The 22,756-nt window shown below is 44.4% G+C and overlaps 1 protein-coding gene across 1 annotated transcript in view; it reads left to right on the top strand.

Annotated features, from left to right (window-relative positions):
• LOC141106764 (uncharacterized) overlaps positions 1–22,756 on the top strand; it is a 114,927-nt gene that overhangs the window by 10,059 nt on the left and 82,112 nt on the right. Inside the window, exons 5-12 of the mRNA XM_073597691.1 lie at positions 37–125; positions 255–375; positions 1,529–2,326; positions 3,632–3,912; positions 15,292–15,384; positions 15,513–15,644; positions 15,731–15,928; positions 16,049–16,240. Of these exons, the coding sequence (XP_073453792.1) occupies positions 37–125; positions 255–375; positions 1,529–2,326; positions 3,632–3,912; positions 15,292–15,384; positions 15,513–15,644; positions 15,731–15,928; positions 16,049–16,240 (1,904 nt within the window). The remainder of the gene's footprint in view (positions 1–36; positions 126–254; positions 376–1,528; positions 2,327–3,631; positions 3,913–15,291; positions 15,385–15,512; positions 15,645–15,730; positions 15,929–16,048; positions 16,241–22,756) is intronic.

The following is a 22,756-nucleotide window of genomic DNA, read 5'->3' as shown; positions in this document are numbered from 1 at the left end:
ATACATTGTTTCTATCAGTGTGTGTGTTTCCTACAGATGGATCCAGTAACAAAAACCCACCAGAGAGATGTCCCCCTCCTCTGGATTCCACGCAGGAAGATAACACCATCCCTGACCATGATCCGGTAGGTGGTGATGAGGGTCTAGAACTCAAGAAACACTCCAAATTTTAAGAGATTATATCGTTCGGTGTGGTTTTTTTGGTTATTAGAACTCATTTTGAGATGTTATTTTTTGTCCTTTTCTTGGTTTAGGATGAAGAAACTGTTACCATGAAAGCCAAGATTAAAGAGGAAGGAGAAGATGACAGAGATGATGAGGTGACCACCGTGACAATTAAAGAGGAGGAATCTGATGAAGACGTCATCAGTACGGGTAAGTAACGCGAAGACCTTTCACATTGTACACTTTGTACTCGCTGGATTAAAATGAAAGACTAAAATCTGCAGACCTTCTCCTAATTTGTTAGGAGGAGAATAGATTATAAATGGTGAATCACTGTCAATTTCATCCGAAAAAGTCACCATATGATAAACATGAGAAATTGTATCAGCCTAAATTTTGCCTTCCCTGGTTCCCCTCTCCTGCCCTCATCAACATTCTAATGAAACTTTTACATAAAATCTTTTTGTATCAGGTACAGCAATCACAGCATATTTCACAGACACATTTTTTTTTACAGGCATATATGTATTTTCTCCAAGAATCAATTCTCTTTGCCAGCAGCAGAAAGCACCCCATAATCGTGTAGTACGTATAGATATTGGTGTATTGTAAAATAAAGCAGGTTATTCAAATAAAAATAATGTAAGAGTAAAACCTTAGAGAAATAACTTGCAGAGAAAGCCACCACTGACCCAGGTTCGTGCAGCAATGTGATATGAGCACTGAGACTCCGCCTTTACGTGTTTCGTCCAATCTGAGGTTTTCTCAGTTTTATGTTTTTATTATTATAATACAGAATTTCTATAGCACCAATAGTTTTTTGCAGAGCTTTACATTATAAATATAAAGAGGAATAGGAGGGCCCTGCTTCTAAGAGCTTAGAATCTAATAGGAGAAACTGTACACCATATAAAAGGTCCATCTCCATTCCTCAATATAATGTCATGTTCCCAACAAATGAGGTGGAGATACTGTACACCATATGGAAGGTCCATCTCCATTCCTCAATATAATGTCATGTTCCCAACAAATGAGGAGGAGATACTGTACACCGTATGAAAGGTCCATCTCCATACCTCCATATAATGTCATGTTCCCAACAAATGAGGAGGAGATACTGTACACCATATGAAAGGTCCATCTCTGTTCCTCACCATATCAATATGATAGCTGCACAGACACTGTTGCTTTTATGTTCTTTAATATATTGTACACTTTATCTAATTTTCTTTTTTATATTTTAGTGTCATAAATGCACACATTTGCATTGCTGAGCTTTGTAGAACTTCTGATCGCTTGACAAATACTGTATATATGCTTTCTGCCTGAAACTAACTCTTATTTAAAAATTGTTTACCAACAGACGGGCGCTATCTCCAGGATCCCTCAGAGGAATCTTCTGATAATCCACATAATTTGACTTTGGATAGATCAAAAGATCCATCCAATGCCAAGGAATCTTCTTTGAGCCATGAAGGAGTTCAAATCGGTGAGGGCTCGTGTCTGGAAAACACTTGTCTGGCATGTGGGAAAACATTTCAAATTAGATCTGAACTGCTAGTCCATCTTATATCCCACACCAATTTGCCAGTGTCACAATCAGAGAGCGGAAAATCTTTGCTTGAGAGATGTGAATTTTTTGCGCACCACACATGTGCTCGTCCTCATTCATGTTCGTTTTGCGGGAAAAGTTTCTACGAGAAAGGAAAACTTGTTATTCATGAGAAAATTCACACAGGTGAGCGGCCTTACTCGTGCTCAGAGTGCGGGAAATGTTTCCTTCGGAAGGCAGAACTTAGTGTACACCAGAGAATTCACACAGGGGAGCGTCCTTATTCGTGTTCAGAGTGCGGGAAAAGTTTCTCTCGGAAAACAGACCTTCTCACACACCAGAGAATTCACACAGGTGAAAGTCCTTATTCTTGTTCTTATTGTGGGAAATGTTTCAGAGTCAAAACAAACCTGATTACACACGAGAGAAGTCACACCGGGGAGCGTCCTTTTACATGCTCGGAGTGCGGGAATTGTTTTACACGGAAAACGAGCCTACTTAAACATCAGGAAAAACACAAAGATGAAGGTTTTTTTCCATGCCTAGAGTGCGGGAAAAGTTTTACACGGAAAGGATATCTAATTAGACATCAGAGAACACACACCCGCTGACGCTCTTCACCAAAGTATGGTGGCATTTATGAGGATTAGTCATTTAGTCCAGGAGTCTCCAAACTTCTTAGTATGAGGGCCATGTCATATATTTATAAAAATGTCCATCAGATGACCCCATTACATGAGGGTCCCCATCAGGACCTCCTCTTACATCAGGGTTCCTATCAGAGTCCACCTTTACATCAGGATCCCCATCAAAGTCCCCCCTTATGTCGAGTTCTCCATCAGGGTCCCCATGATAGTCCCCCCTTACATCTGGGTCTCCATTAGGGTCTTCTTCATAGTCCCCCTTACATCAGGGTCCCCATCATAGTCCCCCTTACATCAGGGTCCCCATCATAGTCTCCCCTTACATCAGGGTATCCCACTTACATTAGGGTTCCCATTAGAGTCCCCCTTTACATCAGGATCCCTATCAAAGTCACCCCTATGTCAAGTTCTCCATCAGGGTTCCCATCATAGTCCCCCTTACATAAGGAATGCCATCAAAGTCCCCCTTATATCAGGGTCCCCATAAGAGTGCCCATTTGCATCAAGTTCTCCATCAGAGTCCCCCTTTATATCAGGATCCCCATCAAACCTCAAACTCTCCCCTTACGTCAAGTTCTTCATCAGAATCCCCCTTACATCAGGGTTCCCAGCAGAGGCTCCCCTTACATTAGGGTTCCCATCAGAGGCTCCCCTTACATCACGGTTCCCATCAGAGTCCCCCCTTGCATCAAGTTCTCCATCAGAGTCCTCCCATACATCAGGGTGCCCAACTAAGCCCCCAACCTCAGTCCCACCTGTTAAACCCTTCCGATGACCCCTTTATTTTACAAATATTCACAGACTGAAAAAATCCCCATCAGAGTACCCCCTTACATGAGGATCCTCATCAGAGTCCCATTTTACATCAGGATCCCCATCAAGGTCCCTCCTTACATCAAGTTCCTCATCAGAGTCGACCTTACATCAGTTTCTTTATCAGAGTCCCCCCTTACATCAGGGTTCCCATTAAAGTCCCCCTTTTACATAGTTTTTTTTTTATCATAGCCCCCCCCCCCACCCCCCTTTACATCAGGGTTACCTCGGTCCCCCCCTTTTAAACCCTTCGGATGTCCCTTTAACCTCTGGCAGGACATTAGCTTTCAAAAACCAACAGGAGCATTTCTGATTTCTTCATAATCCTCGATATCGGAGAATGCAGACCCAGGAACTCCAACAGGAAGAGTTCAAGCTCTTCATAATCCTCAAGATCGGAGAATGCAGACAAATTAAATCCCAACAGGATGAGTCCAAGCTCTTCATAATCCTCAAGCTCAGAGAATGCAGACCCAGGAACTCCTAACAGGAGGAGTCCGAGCTCTTCATCATCTTCGAACTTTGAGAATGCAGACCCAGAAACTCCCAACAGGAAGAGTTCAAGCTCTTCATAATCCTCGAGATCGGAGAATGCCGACTAATGAAATCCCATCAGGAGGAGCCCGAGCTCTTCATAATCTTCGAACTCTGAGGATGCAAACCCAGGAACTCAAACAGGCGGAGTCTGAGTTCTTCATAGTCCTCGAGATCGGAGAATGCAGACCCAAGAACTCAAGAGCAGATATCCGACCATCTTCAAGATAAAAGCAATATTAATTGGTTGACTCATGCATCTACTAGATCTCACTTCTAGATTGATGGACCATCTGACCAGGACATCTGGTGATAGGAATGTGGCTTTTGAATCTGCATTTCTGAAGATCATAGCACCCAATAATTGAGTGTTGACTTCCAGAGCTCTTCAGTGGATGGACCTTTTTGCTACTAACAGTGGGCAAGTCGGCCATTTTGTTTTTCAAGCTGCCCTAACAGATGCAAATTAACACAAGGAATAATGTTCCTCTCGCTTCTTGTTTACTGTATATGTTCCTATAGTTTGTTATAAATAGATGACATGCTGATATTATTTTTGTAGTTTCTTTAAAGTTAAACTGCTATTTTGCCCCCTTCCCTGGTTCCTCCCCCCAACCCCCACAGCATCATGCTAATTAAAAGTTTAAATAAAACCTGTTTTCATTACATACCTTATTTAGTATCATGCATACCGCAGGATGGATTGCACAAAGAAGCAGGGTGGTGTACATAGCCTAGTGAAAACATCACAGCACCCTGCCTCAGTGCTCCTCTCAAGAGACCTCAGCCGTGGTTGGACTTGATGGACTTGTGTCTTTTTTCAACCTCACCTACTATGTAACTATGATGCAAGCAGTGGGCTGGCTCTTGGGAGGAGTTATGCAAATATTAAAATGCCTTGATGGGTAGATGTCAGTCTGGAGGAGTGGACATTCCTAATAGAGAAGGCTGAGCTTGCCCTGATCATGGACCATGGAGAGAGTATGGGGTTGAGCATGGTTAAGGGGGAGGTGGAGAAGATGGTGGGATACAGGACTTTGGCATATACTGTACATGAGATGTCAGGTGATATGTTATATATCTCCATGGTAGTGTGTCTGAACTTTGGAAGCCAGGGGACAGTGATGAGAGTATTACTGAATGAGCAATGTGTCTGCTGGGGACTTGAGGGGCATAATTCCTGAAGAGTCGGATCTGAGAGGTGGTGCATATGCATTCCTGCTCCATTCATTCCTGGTGAGAAAAATGGAAAGTTCCAATCTCTTCAAAAAGATGGCAACCACCTTAACCTGGAACGAGTCTTTGCAGAGTATGGTGCACATGGCAGGGCATGCACATCACAAACAGTTTCCCAGCACACTTTCCAGCCAGCCTGCAAAAAAAAAAAAAAAAAAAAAAATTGATCCTGTCTAACAATTCATGTTAAAAACAGAGGTTTTAGATGCACACATTTGCAAATACACTCACTGGTCACTTTATTAGGTACACCTGTTCAATTGCTCGGTAACACAAATTGCAAAATCAGCCAATCACATGGCAGCAACTCAATGCATTTAGGCATCTAGACGTGGTGAAGACGACTTGCTGAAGTTCAAAACGAGCATCAGAATGGGGAAGAAAGGGGATTCAAGTGACTTTGAATGTGGCGTGGTTGTGGGTGCCAGACGGGCTGGTCTGAGTGTTTTAAAAACTGCTGATCCACTGGGATTTTCACACACAACCATCTCTCAGGATTACAGAGAACGGTCCGGAAAAGAGAAAATTTCCAGTGAGCGGCAGTTGTGTGGAGGAAAAAGCCTGGTTGAGGTCAGAGGAGAATGGGCAGACTGGTTTGAGATGATAGAAAGACAACAGTAATGCCGCGTACACACGAGCGGACTTCTCGTCCGCCTGAACTCCGAAGTCCAATGAAACGGACTTGCCTACACACGATCACACCAAAGTCCGATCGTTTCGTACCTGATGACGTACGACCGGACTAGAATAAGGAAGTTCGTAGCCAATAGCTGCCCTTGCGTCCTTTTTTGTCCGTCGGACTAGCATACAGACAAACGAATTTTTCGATCGGACTCGAGTCCGTCGGAAAGATTTGAAACATGTTCCATTTCTAGGTCCGTCGGAATTTTCGACACAAAAGGTCAGATGAAGCCCACACATGATCAGAATGTCCGATGGATTCGTCGGTTGGACCAGTTCGGTCGAAAAGTCCGGTCGTGTGTACACGGCATTACTCAAATAACCACTCGTTACAACCAAGGTATGCAGAACACTATCTCTGAATGCACAACACAAGAGAAGAGAACATTGGATAAACTTTGCCTGGTCTGATGAGTCTCGATCTCAGCTGTAACATACCGATGGTCGGGTCAGAATTTGGCCTAAACAACATGAAAGCATGGATCCATCCTGCCTTGTATCAACGATTCAGACTGGTGGTGGTGGTGTAATGGTGGGGGGGATATTTTCTTGGCACACTTTGGGCCCCTTAGTACCAATTGAGCATCGTTTAAACACCACGGCCTACCTGAGTATTGTTGCTGACCATGTCCATCCCTTTATGACTACAGTGTCCCCATCTTCTGATGGCTCCTTCCAGCAGGATAATGCACCATGTCACAAAGCTCCAATCATCTCACCACTGGGCAATGAGGTCACTGTACTCCAATGGCCTCCACAGTCACCAGATCTCAATCCAATAGAGCACCTTTGGGATGTGGGGGAACGGGAGATTGGCATCATGGATGTGCAGCCGGCAAATCTGCAGCAACTGAGTGATGCTATCATGTCACTATGGACCAAAATCTCTGAGGAATGTTTCCAAAACCTTGTTGAATCTATGCCACGAAGAATGAAGGCAGTTCTGAAGGCAAAAGGGAGTCCAACCCGGTACTAGTGAGGTGGACCTAATAAAGTGTCCGGTGAGTATATACTATATGTCGAAGCTGCAGTGCCCACATCAAGGCTCCTCTGTATGCTGCGGTCCATACTATAGTTTTGAGAGTCTCCAAGTTGGAGCACTTACAGCAGATCATAGATTGCTCTTGCTGGGTGTCCAATGTGTCCCTGTGCCTTTAAGGAGGGGAGGTATCATGTACCTGGTAGCAGAGCTTGATATGACGAGGAAGGCCTCTCTTACACCTCTGACTTGGGGCCCCTGATAGTGTGAACAGAAAGCGCAGGAGTGCAGAGTGGCACAAGTGCCTGCAATTCTTTCTAGCAAAGCAGGTGTCCACGCTAGGTAGGGGTAGTCATCAGAGGTCTTCAGGGAATCAGGCAGGCTGAGTGACAGCTGATGAGTAGCAGACCGAAGCAGGTTGGTACTGGCAATAGCAGGCAGGCAAGGCGTATTCTGGCAGCAGACAGTAGGTAAGCAGGCACAGCCGGTTGGCAGGTAGATCCTGGTGACAGCAGGAGGAATAGCAGAGTCAGGCAGGTCAAGTCATACGTGAGTAAGACAGATCAGGTACAAGGGCGCAGGCAAAAGCGTGGTCAAGGTACAAGCCGGGTCTGGAGCCAATCAGTGGAGCAGTAGCAAATGGAAAAGGGCAGAAGCAGCGGTCAGAAGGCAAGCTGAGGTCAGTACAGGCAGAGTTCAGAGAGTAGTCAAGACAAGCCGGGTCAGGAAACATGATCACAGGTTCTCAGGACAAAGAAGGCTGAAAGCAAAGCAGCACTGAACCTGAGCACTGGCTCAGCTTAAATAGCCCATTTGGCAACGCTATCTGTCACGTGAGCATGCCGACACACATGGATGTGAACATTCATGCACACATGAGTATTAGCATATTCCCAATTCCTATGTCCACGAGAAGGAAAGTGGATTAGCCTGTGAAGATGCACAGAAGTCCACCCAGAGGAGCTATCGTGTCTACGGGCATGCCCATCCTGGCAGGTGGGCTCCATCCAGGCAAACTTGCCCTTAATCTATCCACTGCTATTGTGCTCCAACTTGGAGACTCAAAACTATAGAGCTATGACTGCAGTATATAGAGGAGCCTTGACGTTGGCACTGTGGCTTCCACATATATACTGTTTTTGTAACTGTGTGCAAACAAACCCTCTGTTTTTAATGTAAAAGTTTGAATCTCTCTGTATAGCACAGAGCTCAAAGAACGAGACTCACATGTCCTGTTACTACTTGGAAAATAATGAGGATCTCCATCTTCAATTATCAGGGCTTGTAAGGATCCCTCTAATTGGTTTGCAGTTCTTACTATGCTGACTCTGGACCTGCTTCTTCTTGGATGGGACAATCACCTACCTGTCGTTTGCCGATACTCCACCATATTGTGTCCCACTTCTTGGCCATAAGCCTGCTTCTTTACATTCGCAGCCTGGGGCCTATTTCACAAAATAAGGGAATGTCCAGCAATGCCGGGACACGTTCATCCAGCATCCAGGGCCTTATTGCGCCCACCACCCCCCCTCGCCAGGTGGAGTCCCCAGTAGAGACCCCCTTTACATCAGGTGTTCCCAGTAACGTGCCCCTTTGCAATAGGTGTCCCCAGTAGAGGCCCCCTTTACATCAGGTGTCCCCAACAAAGCCCCCATTTACATTAGGTATCCCCATGCTTCTGAGTTATTGCCCAACCCCCTCCCCCACTTTCCCTCTGGTACTGGGAGAACAGTACTCACGGTGTCTCCTTCCTCTCTTCAGTCATGTGACAAGTCACATGACAGAGGGAGTGATAAAGAGGGACACAGTCCTTCCTCAGCAGCGTGGCACTGAGACTGAGGACAGTAGTATTCTGAGACTGAGGACAGTTCTGCCTCAGCACCAGCTCTTCTACGCTCCATGCAGGCTGGAGGGAGGAGGAAGTCAAATCTTCCAGCAGCAGCTAATGGCCACTGCTCCTTCTGATAGGAGTGGCACTGCAGTCGCTCCTCTCAGTAAGGAGCATGACCAGCAGCCAATTAGGCAGCACCCCCCCTCAACGCTGTGCGGCACACTCCCAACACAAACACAGATACGCATATACAGTATGTGGCCCCACGGAAAAAAATCCCAGTCCGGTGAGGCGGTTAGGGGTTAAACAGAGTGACCTACAACAATAATCTGTGACTTTAAATGAGTACATTTACTCAGAAAAATCTATGACAGATAATCAATAAATACAGTAAGTCTTAGACATGGCTACTGATAATAATATTTTTTCTGTTTCAATCGTTTTTATTGGTATTTTTAAGAAAATGCAGATTAATTAAACACTGTGCAGAGCAGCAAACAATCCTCGCATGCTCTGAATCATACAACAAGAACTGGTATAAAACAAATGAGGGGAGGAGAGTATGGAATCATCAGGGGAAGAGCTTGGTAAACCGGTTAGGTCTTTCGTAAGGCCTCAGTGGAACATGTGAGCATAACAGAAGTAGACAGGAAACGTAATCTTTGGTTTATGAACATAGTGCATTACAGAGACATTATTATATCTGAGAGGTGGCCATCAGGATTATTGCCCTGTATATCAATATGAAGCTCAATGAGGGTAGGAAGATCCTGAGATTGAGACTGAAGTAGCAGAATATTAGGTAGGATATTGGTAATGACTGCTGGACAATGAACTTCTGGTGTGCGAGATTTATTCCATTCTTCTGGCCAGCAAGAATGGACACTCCTGGCCCGACTAATGTCTACACGCCAAGAAGTGTCCGATACAGACAATTCAGTGTACATATATCTTCCATCACATTACGTCACAAGCGAACAGACAATACATTTCCGTTATAAGACATTCTAACCTTTTAACCCTTTTAAGCAGTCAACCTACTCTTATGGGTGCAAAGCAATTTAGCAAAGCAAATTCCTTTTGTACTCTTGCAAAGTTTGCAGGTTCTTGCTTTTGCGGTTTCCTTATCATTTTTGCAAATCAGCTTGACATTCTCTTAGCTATAGGAAAGTGTGCATCAGTGTGCTAAACACAGGTGTCTGTGTTAAGGGGGGTGAAAGGGTGAATTCAGTGTCTTTAACCACAGCCCGTAACAAATTTTACAGATCTCATAAACTGTTCTTAGCATAGTATATAGGAATGGCTTCTTAGCTGAAATTCTAAATCAGTCTTACTACACACATAACCATGGCCATATAACCTGATCCCCATTCCTACTTCAAGACCTTGCTGAAACATTCACTGTGAGTAGGCCCTCAAAAACGATATAGAGGATTCTAGTCCAGTGACCATTTTTCTCCAAATATCTTCCCACTGTCTCCCTGATGGGGGCTCCAAACCCTTAATTATAGCAGTAAAATTTGTTCGAGCAGGAAAAGAGGAAAGGAGGAGATAAAAAAAAGGGAACAGCAGATTTAGAAGATGATTCCTAGATCGGTTAGGATCAGAGGAACAATAGAAATGGTAAGGAAAGAAAAAGGGAAGAAGTGAGTCCATCTGAGGATCCTCCAGTCATTTTTGGCATCAGTCTCCTGGGACCTGCAAATAGTTCAGCCAAAGAGACCAAACTTTTTCAAAGGTTGGTTGCTTATCTCGTAAGATGCTCACTACCTATTCGTTCAGCATGATCCACGTAAGTTTCCGTTTCATCGGGGCCATATCTATATCCATATTAGCTTTTCCATGCTGTGGCTATAGCCATTTTAGCTGCCAGGAACATGAAATAAATCAGGGTCTGGGTATGTTGAGGAATATCTTCAACAGGCTTATTTATTAAGGCTATACTCGCTTATTTAGGGATATTGACCATCGTGACCGAGAAAATAAGCGAGTGTACCCTTATCCAAAAGCGGCGGGCCTAAGGGCAAGCCCACCACATATGTAATGGTGTTCCAATTTGACCACAGGGATACATTTTTGACCATCTGGTGTGGACTTTATAGCCTGCTTCTGTCAAGGCTACATTCAGAATGCCTTTATGAGTTCTTGTGCTCCATTTACGCCAGTCTTCCGCCCCAGGGGTTATGGACAGATCCCTCTCCCACGCCACTTGGTAGGATAATCTATGATTATTGTTGATAAACAGTTTATATAACAGCGAGATGCTCCTCCACATCAGAGCTGTCTTTCTCTAGGGATTGGAGAAAGTGATAAATTTGTTGCAAGTGGAAGCTCTCAACTGGGGAGCATCTCCAGGCTTCCCGTGAAATATGAGGAGGGACTTTTGGTCTATACGGTACATTCCCCTATTCAGCCACCAGCCGTACCTGTCAGGTTGTGAAGAGCGCAGGGCCATCTCCTGAGCTTTTATCCCAAACCTGTAGCGAATTGGAGAGAGTTGGGCACAGTATAGCCCTGCGATGTTTCGGGGGACCCAAAGGATGAGATCCTTTGCAAGTGGGAAATTTGCCTGGGCCTCTATGGCAACCCAATCTGGTTGGTAATGTTTGCTATGGAGTTGGCCTATTTGAGCGAGCTCTGCTGCCACGGAGTACTTCCGAAAGTCTGGCACTCCTAGTCCGCCAGTACCTTTAGAAGTGTACATTGTGGCCCTTGCTATTCTGGGTCCTTTAGTACCCCAGATAAGTCAAAGAGTACTTTGGATTGGAACCTTTGAGTGGCGCTAACAGGGACCTGAATCAGTAAAGTACAAAAAAAATATAGTAACCTAGGCAGGATTGTCATTTTCACCGGGACAATCCTACCTATCCATGATATGCTTACGTCCGACCACGCCTGCATGTCTTCTAACAGCCCAGCAAATCGAGTAGGGTAGTTAGCCTTGTAAAGGGAGGAAACACTGGGGGGTCAGTCGGATTCCTAAATATGAGAGGGACGTCGGCTGCCACCAAAATGGGTATTGAGACTGAATACTCTGTAGTATCGGGATTGCTAGATTGATGTTCATCGCTTCTGATTTGTCATGGTTAATGATGAGCCCAGAAACTCTCCCAAAGTGGCCCAGAAGGTAAGTTTGTCAGAGTAGTGTGGGGTGAGGTGATGAACAACAACAAATCATCAGCGATTAGAGCACACTTATGGTTCCTCCCCCCACTCTCTATCCCCAAAATGTCTGGGTTCTGCCGTATCACTATTGCGAGAGTTTTGATGGCTATGACGAACAATATAGGAGATAACGGGCAACCCTGTCGAGTCCCCGATGAGATGAGTATAGGATCCGATCTGTGGCCCCTAAGAACTAGCAGCTAGGCCAAGAACCTTGGGACCGAACTTCCACCTCAACAGCGCCCGGAAAAGGAAAGGCCACGAGAGAGAGTCAAAGGCTTTACGGATGTCAAGGGACAGCAGCATCCCGGACCTATTCGCTCCGCCATTCCAAGAGGAGAGTAGTATGGAAATAAGGTCAATTGCTCTGCCTACCTGGTCAGAGTGTATATAGCTAGCTAAAAATGATGACAACCTATTCGCCAACATTTTTGTAAATAGTTTCAAGTCAGTATTAATTAAGGATATTGGGCGGTAGTTAGCCACGTCGCTGTGGTCCATGTGGGGCTTAGGAATGAGGGTAATAAATGCTCTATTAGAGTCTATGTCTATTGGGTCGCCCTTTTGGATGGCTTTAACCACTTGCCGACCGCTGCACGCCGATATACGTCGACACAATGGCAGCGGTGGGCAAATGGGCGTACCTGTACAACCCCTTTAATTGGAGGGGCTAGCGGGCGCCCGACGCGTACAGCGTAACTGTGCCCGTGGGACCCGCGGGCTCAATGTCTGGCGGTCTCCCGCCGATCGTGTCACGGAGCCGCAGAACGGGGAAGTGCCTATGTAAACAAGGCATTTCCCCATTCTGCCTTGTGACATTACACTGCTCCCTGTCATCTGGAGCAGTGATCACTGTCATGTGAGTTGTAGCCCCTCCCCCCCACAGTTAGAATCAATCCCTAGGACACACTTAACCCCTTGATCGCCCCCTAGTGTTTAACCTCTTCCCTGCCAGTGTCATTTACACAGTAATCAGTGCATTTTTAAAGCTGTATAAATGACAATAGTCCCAAAATAGTGTCAAAAGTGTCCGATGTGTCCGCCATAATGTCGCAGTCACAGTAAAAATCGCAGATCGCCGCCATTACTAATAAAAAAAAATTATAATAAAAATGCCATAAAACTATCCCCTATTTTGTAGACGCTATAACTTTTGCGCAAACCAATCAATACACGCTTATTGTGATTTTTTTTTTACCAAAAATATGTAGAAGAATAAATATCGGCCTAAACTGAGGAAAAAAATAGTTTTTTATATATTTTTGGGGGATATTTATTATAGCAAAAAGTAAAACTTTTCAAATAACTGTTTATTCAGCGCAATTGAAGGTTTTTATACACATGATTACGTAATCTAAGCATTAACAGTGCCGCGTGTTCCAGGTAAAGCATACAAAATCAAATAGTTACACACAGAATGTACAATTTCTTTTACACATGGAAGATGTCTAAGTGCATAGGCTGCAGCTATAATGAGTCCCACAAGGTGGAAATCTCATGTACCGTGGCTGGAACGCACAGACAGGAAGTGATGTCACATATAAATAGGCATTGGGTCAGCTGAGGAAGTAGAGAGGAGACATTTCTGAAACTGGCAGTAGAGGAGGTAATAAAATATTATTTTATATTTACACCCAGTAACCCCCCGTCATGTCCGTCCTCTTCCTCCATAGTCACTGTGATGTCTGTTATGGTTTATAGACCAGATACATCCTAAATATACAGCCATTTATCCAACTGTCCATCCAGAGCCTCTGGTTTATAGACCAGATACATCCTAAATATAGAGCCATTTAGCCAACTGTCCACCCAGAGCCTCTGGTTTATAGACAGGATACATCCTAAATATAGAACCATTTATCCAACTGTCCATCCAGAGCCTCTGGTTTATAGACCAGATACATCCTAAATATAGAGCCATTTATCCAACTGTCTACCCAGAGCCTCTGGTTTATAGACAAGATACATCCTAAATATAGAGCCATTTATCCAACTGTCCATCCAGAGCCTCTGGTTTATAGTCCAGATACATCCTAAATATAGAACCATTTATCCAACTGACCATCCAGAGCCTCTGGTTTTTAGACCGGATACATCCTAAATATAGAGCCATTTATCCAACTGTCCATCCAGAGCCTCTGGTTTATAGACCAGATACATCCTAAATATAGAGCCATTTATCCAACTGTCCATCCAGAGCCTCTGGTTTATAGACCGGACACATCCTAAGTGTCTGTAATCATCAAAACAACCTAATAGAAGAATGGACCACAAGACAGAGGGCAAAATGATGAGACGTAACGTACATTGCAGTATTTATACTTAACACAAGGTGGTGATCTCATGTATTGTCAGTGGAACGCAACAACAGAAAGTGATGTCAGGTACAGACAGGAAGTTCCAGGTCAGAGGTGGGTCGGGAGGAAGTAGAGAGGAGACATTGCTGGAACTGGCAGTAGAGGAGGTAATAAGATATTATTTTATATTTACAGCCAGTAACCCCCCCGTCATGTCCGTCCTCTTCCTCCATAGTCACTGTGATGTCTTTTATCTCCAGCAGATGATGATACATATTATATGTATGTATACAGTATATATGTTATTGATGTTTATATTGTTATAGGACAGAGAAAATCTAAATATAGAGCCATTTATCCAACTGTCCTTCCAGAGCCTCTGGTTTATAGACCAGATACATCCTAAATATAGAGCCATTTATCCAACTGTCCATCCAGAGCCTCTGGTTTATAGACCAGATACATCCTAAATATAGAGCCATTTATCCAACTGTCCATCCAGAGCCTCTGGTTTATAGACCAGATACATCCTAAATATAGAGCCATTTATCAAACTGTCCTTCCAGAGCCTCTGGTTTATAGACCAGATACATCCTAAATATAGAACCATTTATCAAACTGTCCATCCAGAGCCTCTGGTTTATGCCTTCCTCCACCTTACAAAATGTAGATCAAAGACCAGGTCACCAATTTGGATGTGTCCTTAACCCAAATTCTGACGCAATACGATCTGAAATTTGGCCTCAAGCTCAGTCAAACATGAATTACTGGTGTCCGGCACAGCAGTTACCTGACTATATCCAGTCATTGATGAAAATGGCTGCACTACATTGACTCTCCACACACTTCAAATGACTATGCATTTCCCCCAGTGGGGTTACATGGGCAAATCCTGTGAGCCCTGTTTGCGGCCAAAAAACTGATCATAATTTAATGATCTTCATTGATTGACCCAGGGCATGTAGTCAATGGCAAAAAAATCATTAAGTGTGAGCAGTATTTGGACATTGACTGTCATGTTGGCCCACCAGAAAAATACCTTACGAATCCTGTAATACAGTATAAGAAGCAATCTGAGGTGACTGAACTCTGTGCAGACATTATTCATCCCAGCACAGTTCAGATAATTCTCAGTTTATTATCCGGTAAGGATGAGCTCCGGCGTGTTCGCATGCTGCATGCACCGAGCCCGCCAGGAAGTCGGCACTGCACAGCGCTAATCACAGGCGGTGAGACATTTCCCGATCTCTGCAGTCACACATCGGGACAATGTCTCACTGCTTCTGATTAGCGCTGTGCAGTGCCGACTTCCTGGCGGGCTCGGTGCGTGCAGCATGCGAACACGCCGGAGCTCATCCTTATTATCCGTCTACAAAGAGGAAAGTCCCATATAGATCACATCAATGAGGATGGATGGGGGCTCGAGTCACATGCCTAGGAGGATATTGGACCTCACCCTGGAGATCATCTACCTGCTGACCGGAGAGGTGAGGAGGATTCTGGGAGGTCACATGACATCACTCTTATCTCTATTAATAAAACAGACCTGACCGGAGAGGTGAGGAGGATTCTGGGATTTCTGTAGTGATAATTGTTACTTTCTCTCTTTACACAGGATTATAAAGTAGTGAAGAAAATATCTGGTGAACCATTAACATCCAGCAGCCGTCTTCACAGGACATCACCCACCAGTGCCAAGAAGATTCTAGAAGTCACCAAGAAGATCATTGAGCTGCTGACAGGAGAGGTGAGCGGTGCCGGGAATTCTGGGACATTATCCAGTAACAGACAAGGGATGTGTCTGGATGGTGACTGTATCATTGTGTGTGTCAGGTTCCTATAAGGTGTCAGGATGTCACTGTCTATTTCTCCATGGAGGAGTGGGAGTATTTAGAAGAACACAAGGATCTCTACAAGAACGTCATGATGGACAATCAACCGCTTCTCAATTCTGTAAATATGAGAAAAAATAATCTCCATAATGGGATATTACGGCTCACGCTGGAGATCATCTGTCTACTGACTGGAGAGGTGAGGAGGATTCTGGAAGTGTTTAGTCATTCTTAACTCTATTAATAAAATACATACAGTACCTGCCTTGATAGGTAAGACAGATTCTGATATTATTCTGTAAATTGCTGTATATTACAGGACTGTGTTGTAGTTAAGAAGACATCTGTTGACAATAATGCAAAAAGGAGAAGTCTTCGCTTGTCCACAAGACGAAGAGAAAGACAAGACCCCATCACTATGCATCCACCACCCCTTCTAACCCTACAGAAAAATAATGAACAGAAGATTCTAGAAGTCACCAAGAAGATGATGGAGTTGCTGACAGGAGAGGTGAGCGGTGCTGGGAATTCTGGGACATTATCCAGTAACAGACAAGGGATGTGTCTGGATGGTGACTGTATCATTGTGTGTGTCAGGTTCCTATAAGGTGTCAGGATGTCACTGTCTATTTCTCCATGGAGGAGTGGGAGTATTTAGAAGGACACAAGGATCTCTACAAGGACGTCATGATGGACAATCAGCCGCCCCTCACATCACCGGGTAAGAGGAGACTTTATTGTAAAGGAGAGAGCAGTACGGAGGGTCCACCTAGATCCCCCATCATCTGATAAACACATAGAAACAATGTATTCAGACAGTGTGTGTGTTTCCTACAGATGGATCCAGTAATGGGAACCCACCAGAGAGATGTCCCTGTCCTCTGTATTCCCGGGACTCCACACAGGAAGATCACACCATCCCTCACCATCATCAGGTACACGGGACTGAGCATGTAAACCGAAAAATGTATTTGTAGTATGAGATGACATTTTTCTTTGTAGTTCTTATTACTTACTTAAAAATCATATTTTTAATCATTTTTGCGGTTTAGGGTAATGGCCTGCTTCATAGGAACGTTAAGGTCAAAGAGGAACAACAAGAGATGTATGTGAATGGTGATGAGCAGTCTACAGGGAAGATTGAGATGATGGTGATAAAGAAAGAGGAGGCATCTTCTTTAGATACAAGTACAGGTGGGCAACAGGCTTTAAAGGAAAAAGATACGTTTTTTTTTTTTTTATACTATTTTCAGTATAGGGTAAGTAATTTGTCCTAAAGACCTTCACGTCCTTCACAGAAATCTCTGACATGAACATATGATCAATTTATCCAATCAATAAGGTGGAAACATTGTAATGTTAATGTAATCTTTGTTTTAAGCACACTACCCAGTGTTCCCAACAAATGAGGTGGAGATACTGTACACCATATGAAAGGTCCATCTCTATTCCTCAATATAACGTCATGTTCCCAACAAATGAGGAGGAGATACTGTACACCATATGAAAGGTCCATCTCCATTCCTCAATATAACGTCATGTTCCCAACAAATGAGGAGGAGATACTGTTCCCCATATGAAAGGTCCATCTCCATTCCTCAATATAACGTCATGTTCCCAACAAATGAGGTGGAGATACTGTACACCAGCCCTCAAATTTTTCACTCGCCTACTCGCATTTTGTGAGTGGAAAATGAGGGCAGGCGAGCGTGGGCTGCCTGGGAGCTGGGGGGTGAGCACCGACATCAGGCAGGGTTGAATGGGAGCTCTTCTCCCAGTGATTGCCCAGAGGAAGAGAGAAGAGAGAGCTGTGTAGGGGAAGAGAGGAGAGGAAGAGGATTGCCGGCCGGATCATCAGAGCGTGAACATCGCTGTAACAGCTTTCATTTCAATTGCCGTGTGTTCCCCACACTCACACACATCCCCACCTACTAGCCCGGGTACTTTGATAGACAGAACACCCGTCCAATCCCGGGATGTGTGAGGTAAGTCCCCAGGCCAGGAGGCGGGGCTCTGTGTGACGGCGAGCGCAGGGAACACACTTAGCAATTGAAATGAAAGCTGTTACAGCGATGTTCCTCTCTGATGATGTGGCCGGCAATCCTCTTCCTCTCCTCTCCTCTCTTTCCCTGCACAGGTAGGCTGCATTGTTGGGCACAGGTAGGCTGCATTGATGGACACAGGTAGGCTGCATTGTTGGGCACAGGTGAGGCTGCACTGATGGGTACTGATAAACTTTTTTGAGGGCGTGTTTAGGGGTGGAATTGGGGGAGGGGCAGGGTAGGGTAGGGGATGGGTGGGGCAACTGGTGACGAGTAACCCTTGAGGCCTGGCTAGTAGCTCTGGACTTGAAATTTTGAGCCCTGCTGTACACCATATGAAAGGTCCATCTCCATTCCTCAATATAACGTCATGTTCCCAACAAATGAGGAGATACTGTACACCATATGAAAGGTCCATCTCCGTTCCTCAATATAACGTCATGTTCCCAACAAATGAGGAGGAGATACTCCTGTTCTCAACAAATGAGGAGGTACACCATATGAAAGGTCCATCTCCATTCCTCAATATAATGTCATGTTCCCAACAAATGAGGAGGAGATACTGTACACCATATGAAAGGTCCATCTCCATTCCTCAATATAACGTCATGTTCCCAACAAATGAGGAGGAGATACTGTACACCATATGAAAGGTCCATCTACAATCCTCAATATAATGTCATGTTCCCAACAAACACCTGTACACCAGTGGTTCTCAACCTCACTCCTCAAGTACCCCCAATAGGCCATGTTTTGCTAATTTCTCTTAGATAAAATAGCTGTCCAAAATACCAAGCCACTGACTCTGATTTAAAGCACCTGTGCAAGATAAAGGAAAACCTGCAAACATAGCCTGTTGGGGTACTCGAGGACTGAGGTTGCGAACCACTGGTATACACCATATGAAAGGACCATCTCCATTCCTCAATATAATGTCATGTTCCCAACAAATGAGGAGATACTGTACAGCATATGAAAGGTCCATCTCCATTCCTCAATATAACGTCATGTTCACAACAAATGAGGAGGAGATACTGTACACCATATGAAAGGTCCATCTCCATTCCTCAATATAACATCATGTTCCCAACACATCAGGAGGAGATACTGTACACCATATGAAAGGTCCATCTCCATTCCTCAATATAACGTCATGTTCCCAACAAATGAGGAGGAGATACTGTACACCATATGAAAGGTCCATCTCCATTCCTCAATATAACGTCATGTTCCCAACAAATGAGGAGGAGATACTGTACACCATATGAAAGGTCCATCTCCATTCCTCAATATAACGTCATGTTCCCAACAAATGAGGAGGAGATACTGTACACCATATCAAAGGTCCATCTCCAAAAATGTACTGCTGTACTAACCATATATGACTGTGAAACTTAAAAAATACTGTTAACATTTATGCAAAAACATTTTTCCAACAGATGGACGTTGTGTTAGGAATTTCTTGGAGGGACATCATATTTTTACTCCAGATTGTAATGAAAAGAAGAATATCTCAAAGAATTCTTCAGTAGTAAATCCTGCTACTCAGAGAAATCATCAGAAACCAATAGATCCCTCTAATCTTATCGAATCTTCTAATAAATCGCATACTAGGAGTTCAGATATTCACGGGCGATCTCACACTTGGGATAGATCTTCAAATCCATTGAATCCCAAAGGATATTTAAGGAGTGAAGGAGTTGACACAGTGGAGGGCTCATGGTCATGTTTGGGGTGCGGTAAATCTTTTAAAACGAAACCCGAACTTCATAAACATCTTAGATCTCACACCAGGGTGACCTTTACCTGTTTGGATTGCAGGAAATCTTTCAACGAGGAAATAAACATGTTTGCACACCAGAGATGTCACATGGGAGAGCCTGTTTTACATCCTTTCGATCCTCTCTCATGTTCCGTGTGCGGGAGATGTTTCACAGAGAAAGCAAAGCTTGTTAGACATAAAAAAATTCACACGGGTGAGTGTCCTTATTCGTGTTCAGAGTGCGGGAAATGTTTCACCGAGAAAGATAACCTTGTTAGACACCAGAAAATCCACACAGGTGTGCGTCCTTTTTCATGTTCGGAGTGCGGTAAAACATTCACTCGGAAAGCACACCTCATTCAGCATCACAGCTTTCACAAGGCTGAGTGTCCTTATTTATGCCTTGAGTGCGGGAAATGTTTTGCTGAGAAAAATTTGCTGCTAACCCACCAGAGAATTCACATGCGGTTTCACCAGTGTCCGGTCTGTGGGAAGTCGTTTAGTGAGGAGAAAAGCCTTCTTTATCATCAGAAAATGCATAAACAGGAAGGTATTTTTTCATGTTCAGAGTGCGGGAAATGTTTTGCACGGAAAAGATATTTAACTAAGCATCAGGCAAGACATGCATGCCTATAAATGCAAGACCATCAGATACCACTAAATGGGCAAAGGTATGTGGACTATTCTAGGAGTTTCCAGTGAAGGGCACTGGTAATACTTTAATCCATAAAGACATTATAGACTATTTTGATAACCGCTTGGGGAACGTCCTTTTCTGTTCAAACATGACTGTATCCCTGCGCACAAAGCCAGCTCTATAAAGATATGATCAGATGAGTTTGGTGTGGAGGAACAGGATCTTTGGGGAAGGTACTTTTCTGTTCCAGCATGACCATACCCCAGTGGACAAAGCCAGCTCCATAAAAATATGGTAAGATGAGTTGATGTGGAGGAACGGGATTTTAGGAGAAGGTCCTTTTCTGTTCCAGCATGACTGTACCTCTGCGCACAAAGCCAGCTCCATAAAGATATGGTCAGATGAGTTTGGTGCGGACATACGGGATCTTTGGAAAAGGTTCTTTTCTGTTCCAGCATGACCATACCCCAGTGGACAAAGCCAGCTCCATAAAGATATGGACAGATGAGTTTGGTGTAGAGCAGTGGTCTCCAAACTGTGGCCCAGGGCCCATATGTGGCCCTTTGCTTGCTTTTATCTGGCCCTTGGGGCACTATTTTCATCCACTGATCCCAACAATGGGACATAATTCTCCTCACTGAAACTAATGAAGGGGCAGAATTCCTCCTAGTGACACCAATGATGGGGCACTATTCCTCCCACTGATACCAATGATGGGGCACCATTCCTCCAACTGATACCAATGATAGGGCACTATTCCTCCCACTGATACCAATGATGGGGCACCATTCCTCCCACTGATACCAATGATAGGGCACTATTCCTCCCACTGATACCAATGATGGGGCACTATTCCTCCCACTGATACCAACGATGGTGCACTAGTTATTCCCACTTACGTCAGAACCTTTTCTACACCCAATTAGTACAGTCTGGCCCTCCCAAAGTCTGAAGGACAGTAAGCTGGCCCTTTGTTTAGAAAGTTTGGAGACCCCTGGTGTAGAGGAACAAAATCATTGGGGAAGGTCCTTTTCTGTTCCAGCATGACTTTACCCCTGTAGACAACACCAGCTTCATAAAGATATGGTCAGATGAGTGTGATCCCTGCCCACAACGCCAGCTCCATAAAGATATGGTCAGATGAGTTTGATGTGCAGGAACATGATCTTTGGAGAAAGTCCTTTTCTGTTCCAGTATGACTGTATCCCTGTGCACAAAGCAAGCTCCATAAAGACAAGGTTTGATGAATTTGGTATGGAGGAACTTGAGTGGCCTGCACAAAACCAGTACCTGATCACATAGATGCTCTTTTGGCAAATTTCTATTGAGGACCTTCAAAATCTCGTGGAAAGTCCTGTTGTGCTATAATTATAAACCATTTTATTTAAATTAACGCTTGGTTCCATTTTGGGTTGAACAGTTATCTTGATTTTAATAAAGTAAAGTATACCACTGATGATGATGTGAATTTTTTCTTATTTATTTTTTTACAAAATGACATAATTGATAGATGATTGGTGATTGGAATGCACTCAGTTCACGTGTTGTTCATTTATTAGAGAGATGGAGAGTCCAGAAGATCCAGTTCCTCACGGTTTCTCATGGTTGATATTCTAAGGATACATGAATCCACTACAGATGTCTGATAGACTATTTCCATTGTTGCCATCTTAGTTAACCTTCTCATGGTCACCATGATAGTTTTAGAAATTTCACAGTCTTTTTTTAGGTGTGTGATCTCTCTGTGTGTTGTTACTGAGTGTGCAGCCTGTGTCCTGTAAATTGTGTGTGCTGTGACTGGTTGTCCAGTATGTCTGTGTGTTGTGACTCGATGTGTGCGATCTGTTTTGTGTCCTATGACTGAGTTTACTGTATGTATGTGTGTTGCGACTAAAGTTAGCCATAGATGCAGGGGTGTAGCTACAGGGGTTGCAGCTGTCGCAATTGTGACCTGGTCCTGTGCAGCCTCCCTTGTACACCTAGATAGGAGGGGCAGCGGGTGCAGCAGCATGTAGAGGAACCGATCTCTCCCATTTTCCTCCTGCAGCCACTGAATGTCCATTTCTCCACTTCTCCCTCCTGCCGGCATTCAGGGCTGCAGGGGGGAAGATGGGGGGGTTGGTTTTCTCTACATGCTGCTGCCCCCGCTGTCCCTCCTATCCAGTTTGCTTCTTCTGCCCCAAGGCCCCCTCCAGGTTCTTGACCCCTGCGCTTTGTTCTTGCCCCCCCACAGCGCTGCCGGGTGCCCCTGCTGCAGGGAATGATGTCAGCAGGGGGAGCAGGGAAGAGGCCAGTAAATATGTAATTTACCGGCCATTTCTTTGTCTGAATGAATAGAGTCAGTGATCCGTACCAATCATTCAAAAATGAGGCGTAGTAAACTGTGTTTACTAGGATTCAGTTTATGAATGAATGGGAAGCCTCTGTACAGAGCTATTCCTGTCCATTCATTTTGTGTACCTGAGGCTGCAGAGATGGAGATTGAGGGCTGTATCCTCAAACTCTTTTCTCTGTCTCAAAGGTAAGACAAGAGGAGGTCGGTTTAGACCCCTGTTATCTCATCAAAGCCCCCCCAAATAATATTGT

The sequence above is a fragment of the Aquarana catesbeiana genome, linkage group LG08, assembly GCF_042186555.1.
Source record: "Aquarana catesbeiana isolate 2022-GZ linkage group LG08, ASM4218655v1, whole genome shotgun sequence".
NCBI lineage: Eukaryota > Metazoa > Chordata > Amphibia > Anura > Ranidae > Aquarana > Aquarana catesbeiana.
This window is presented reverse-complemented; position numbering and strand designations above follow the sequence as displayed.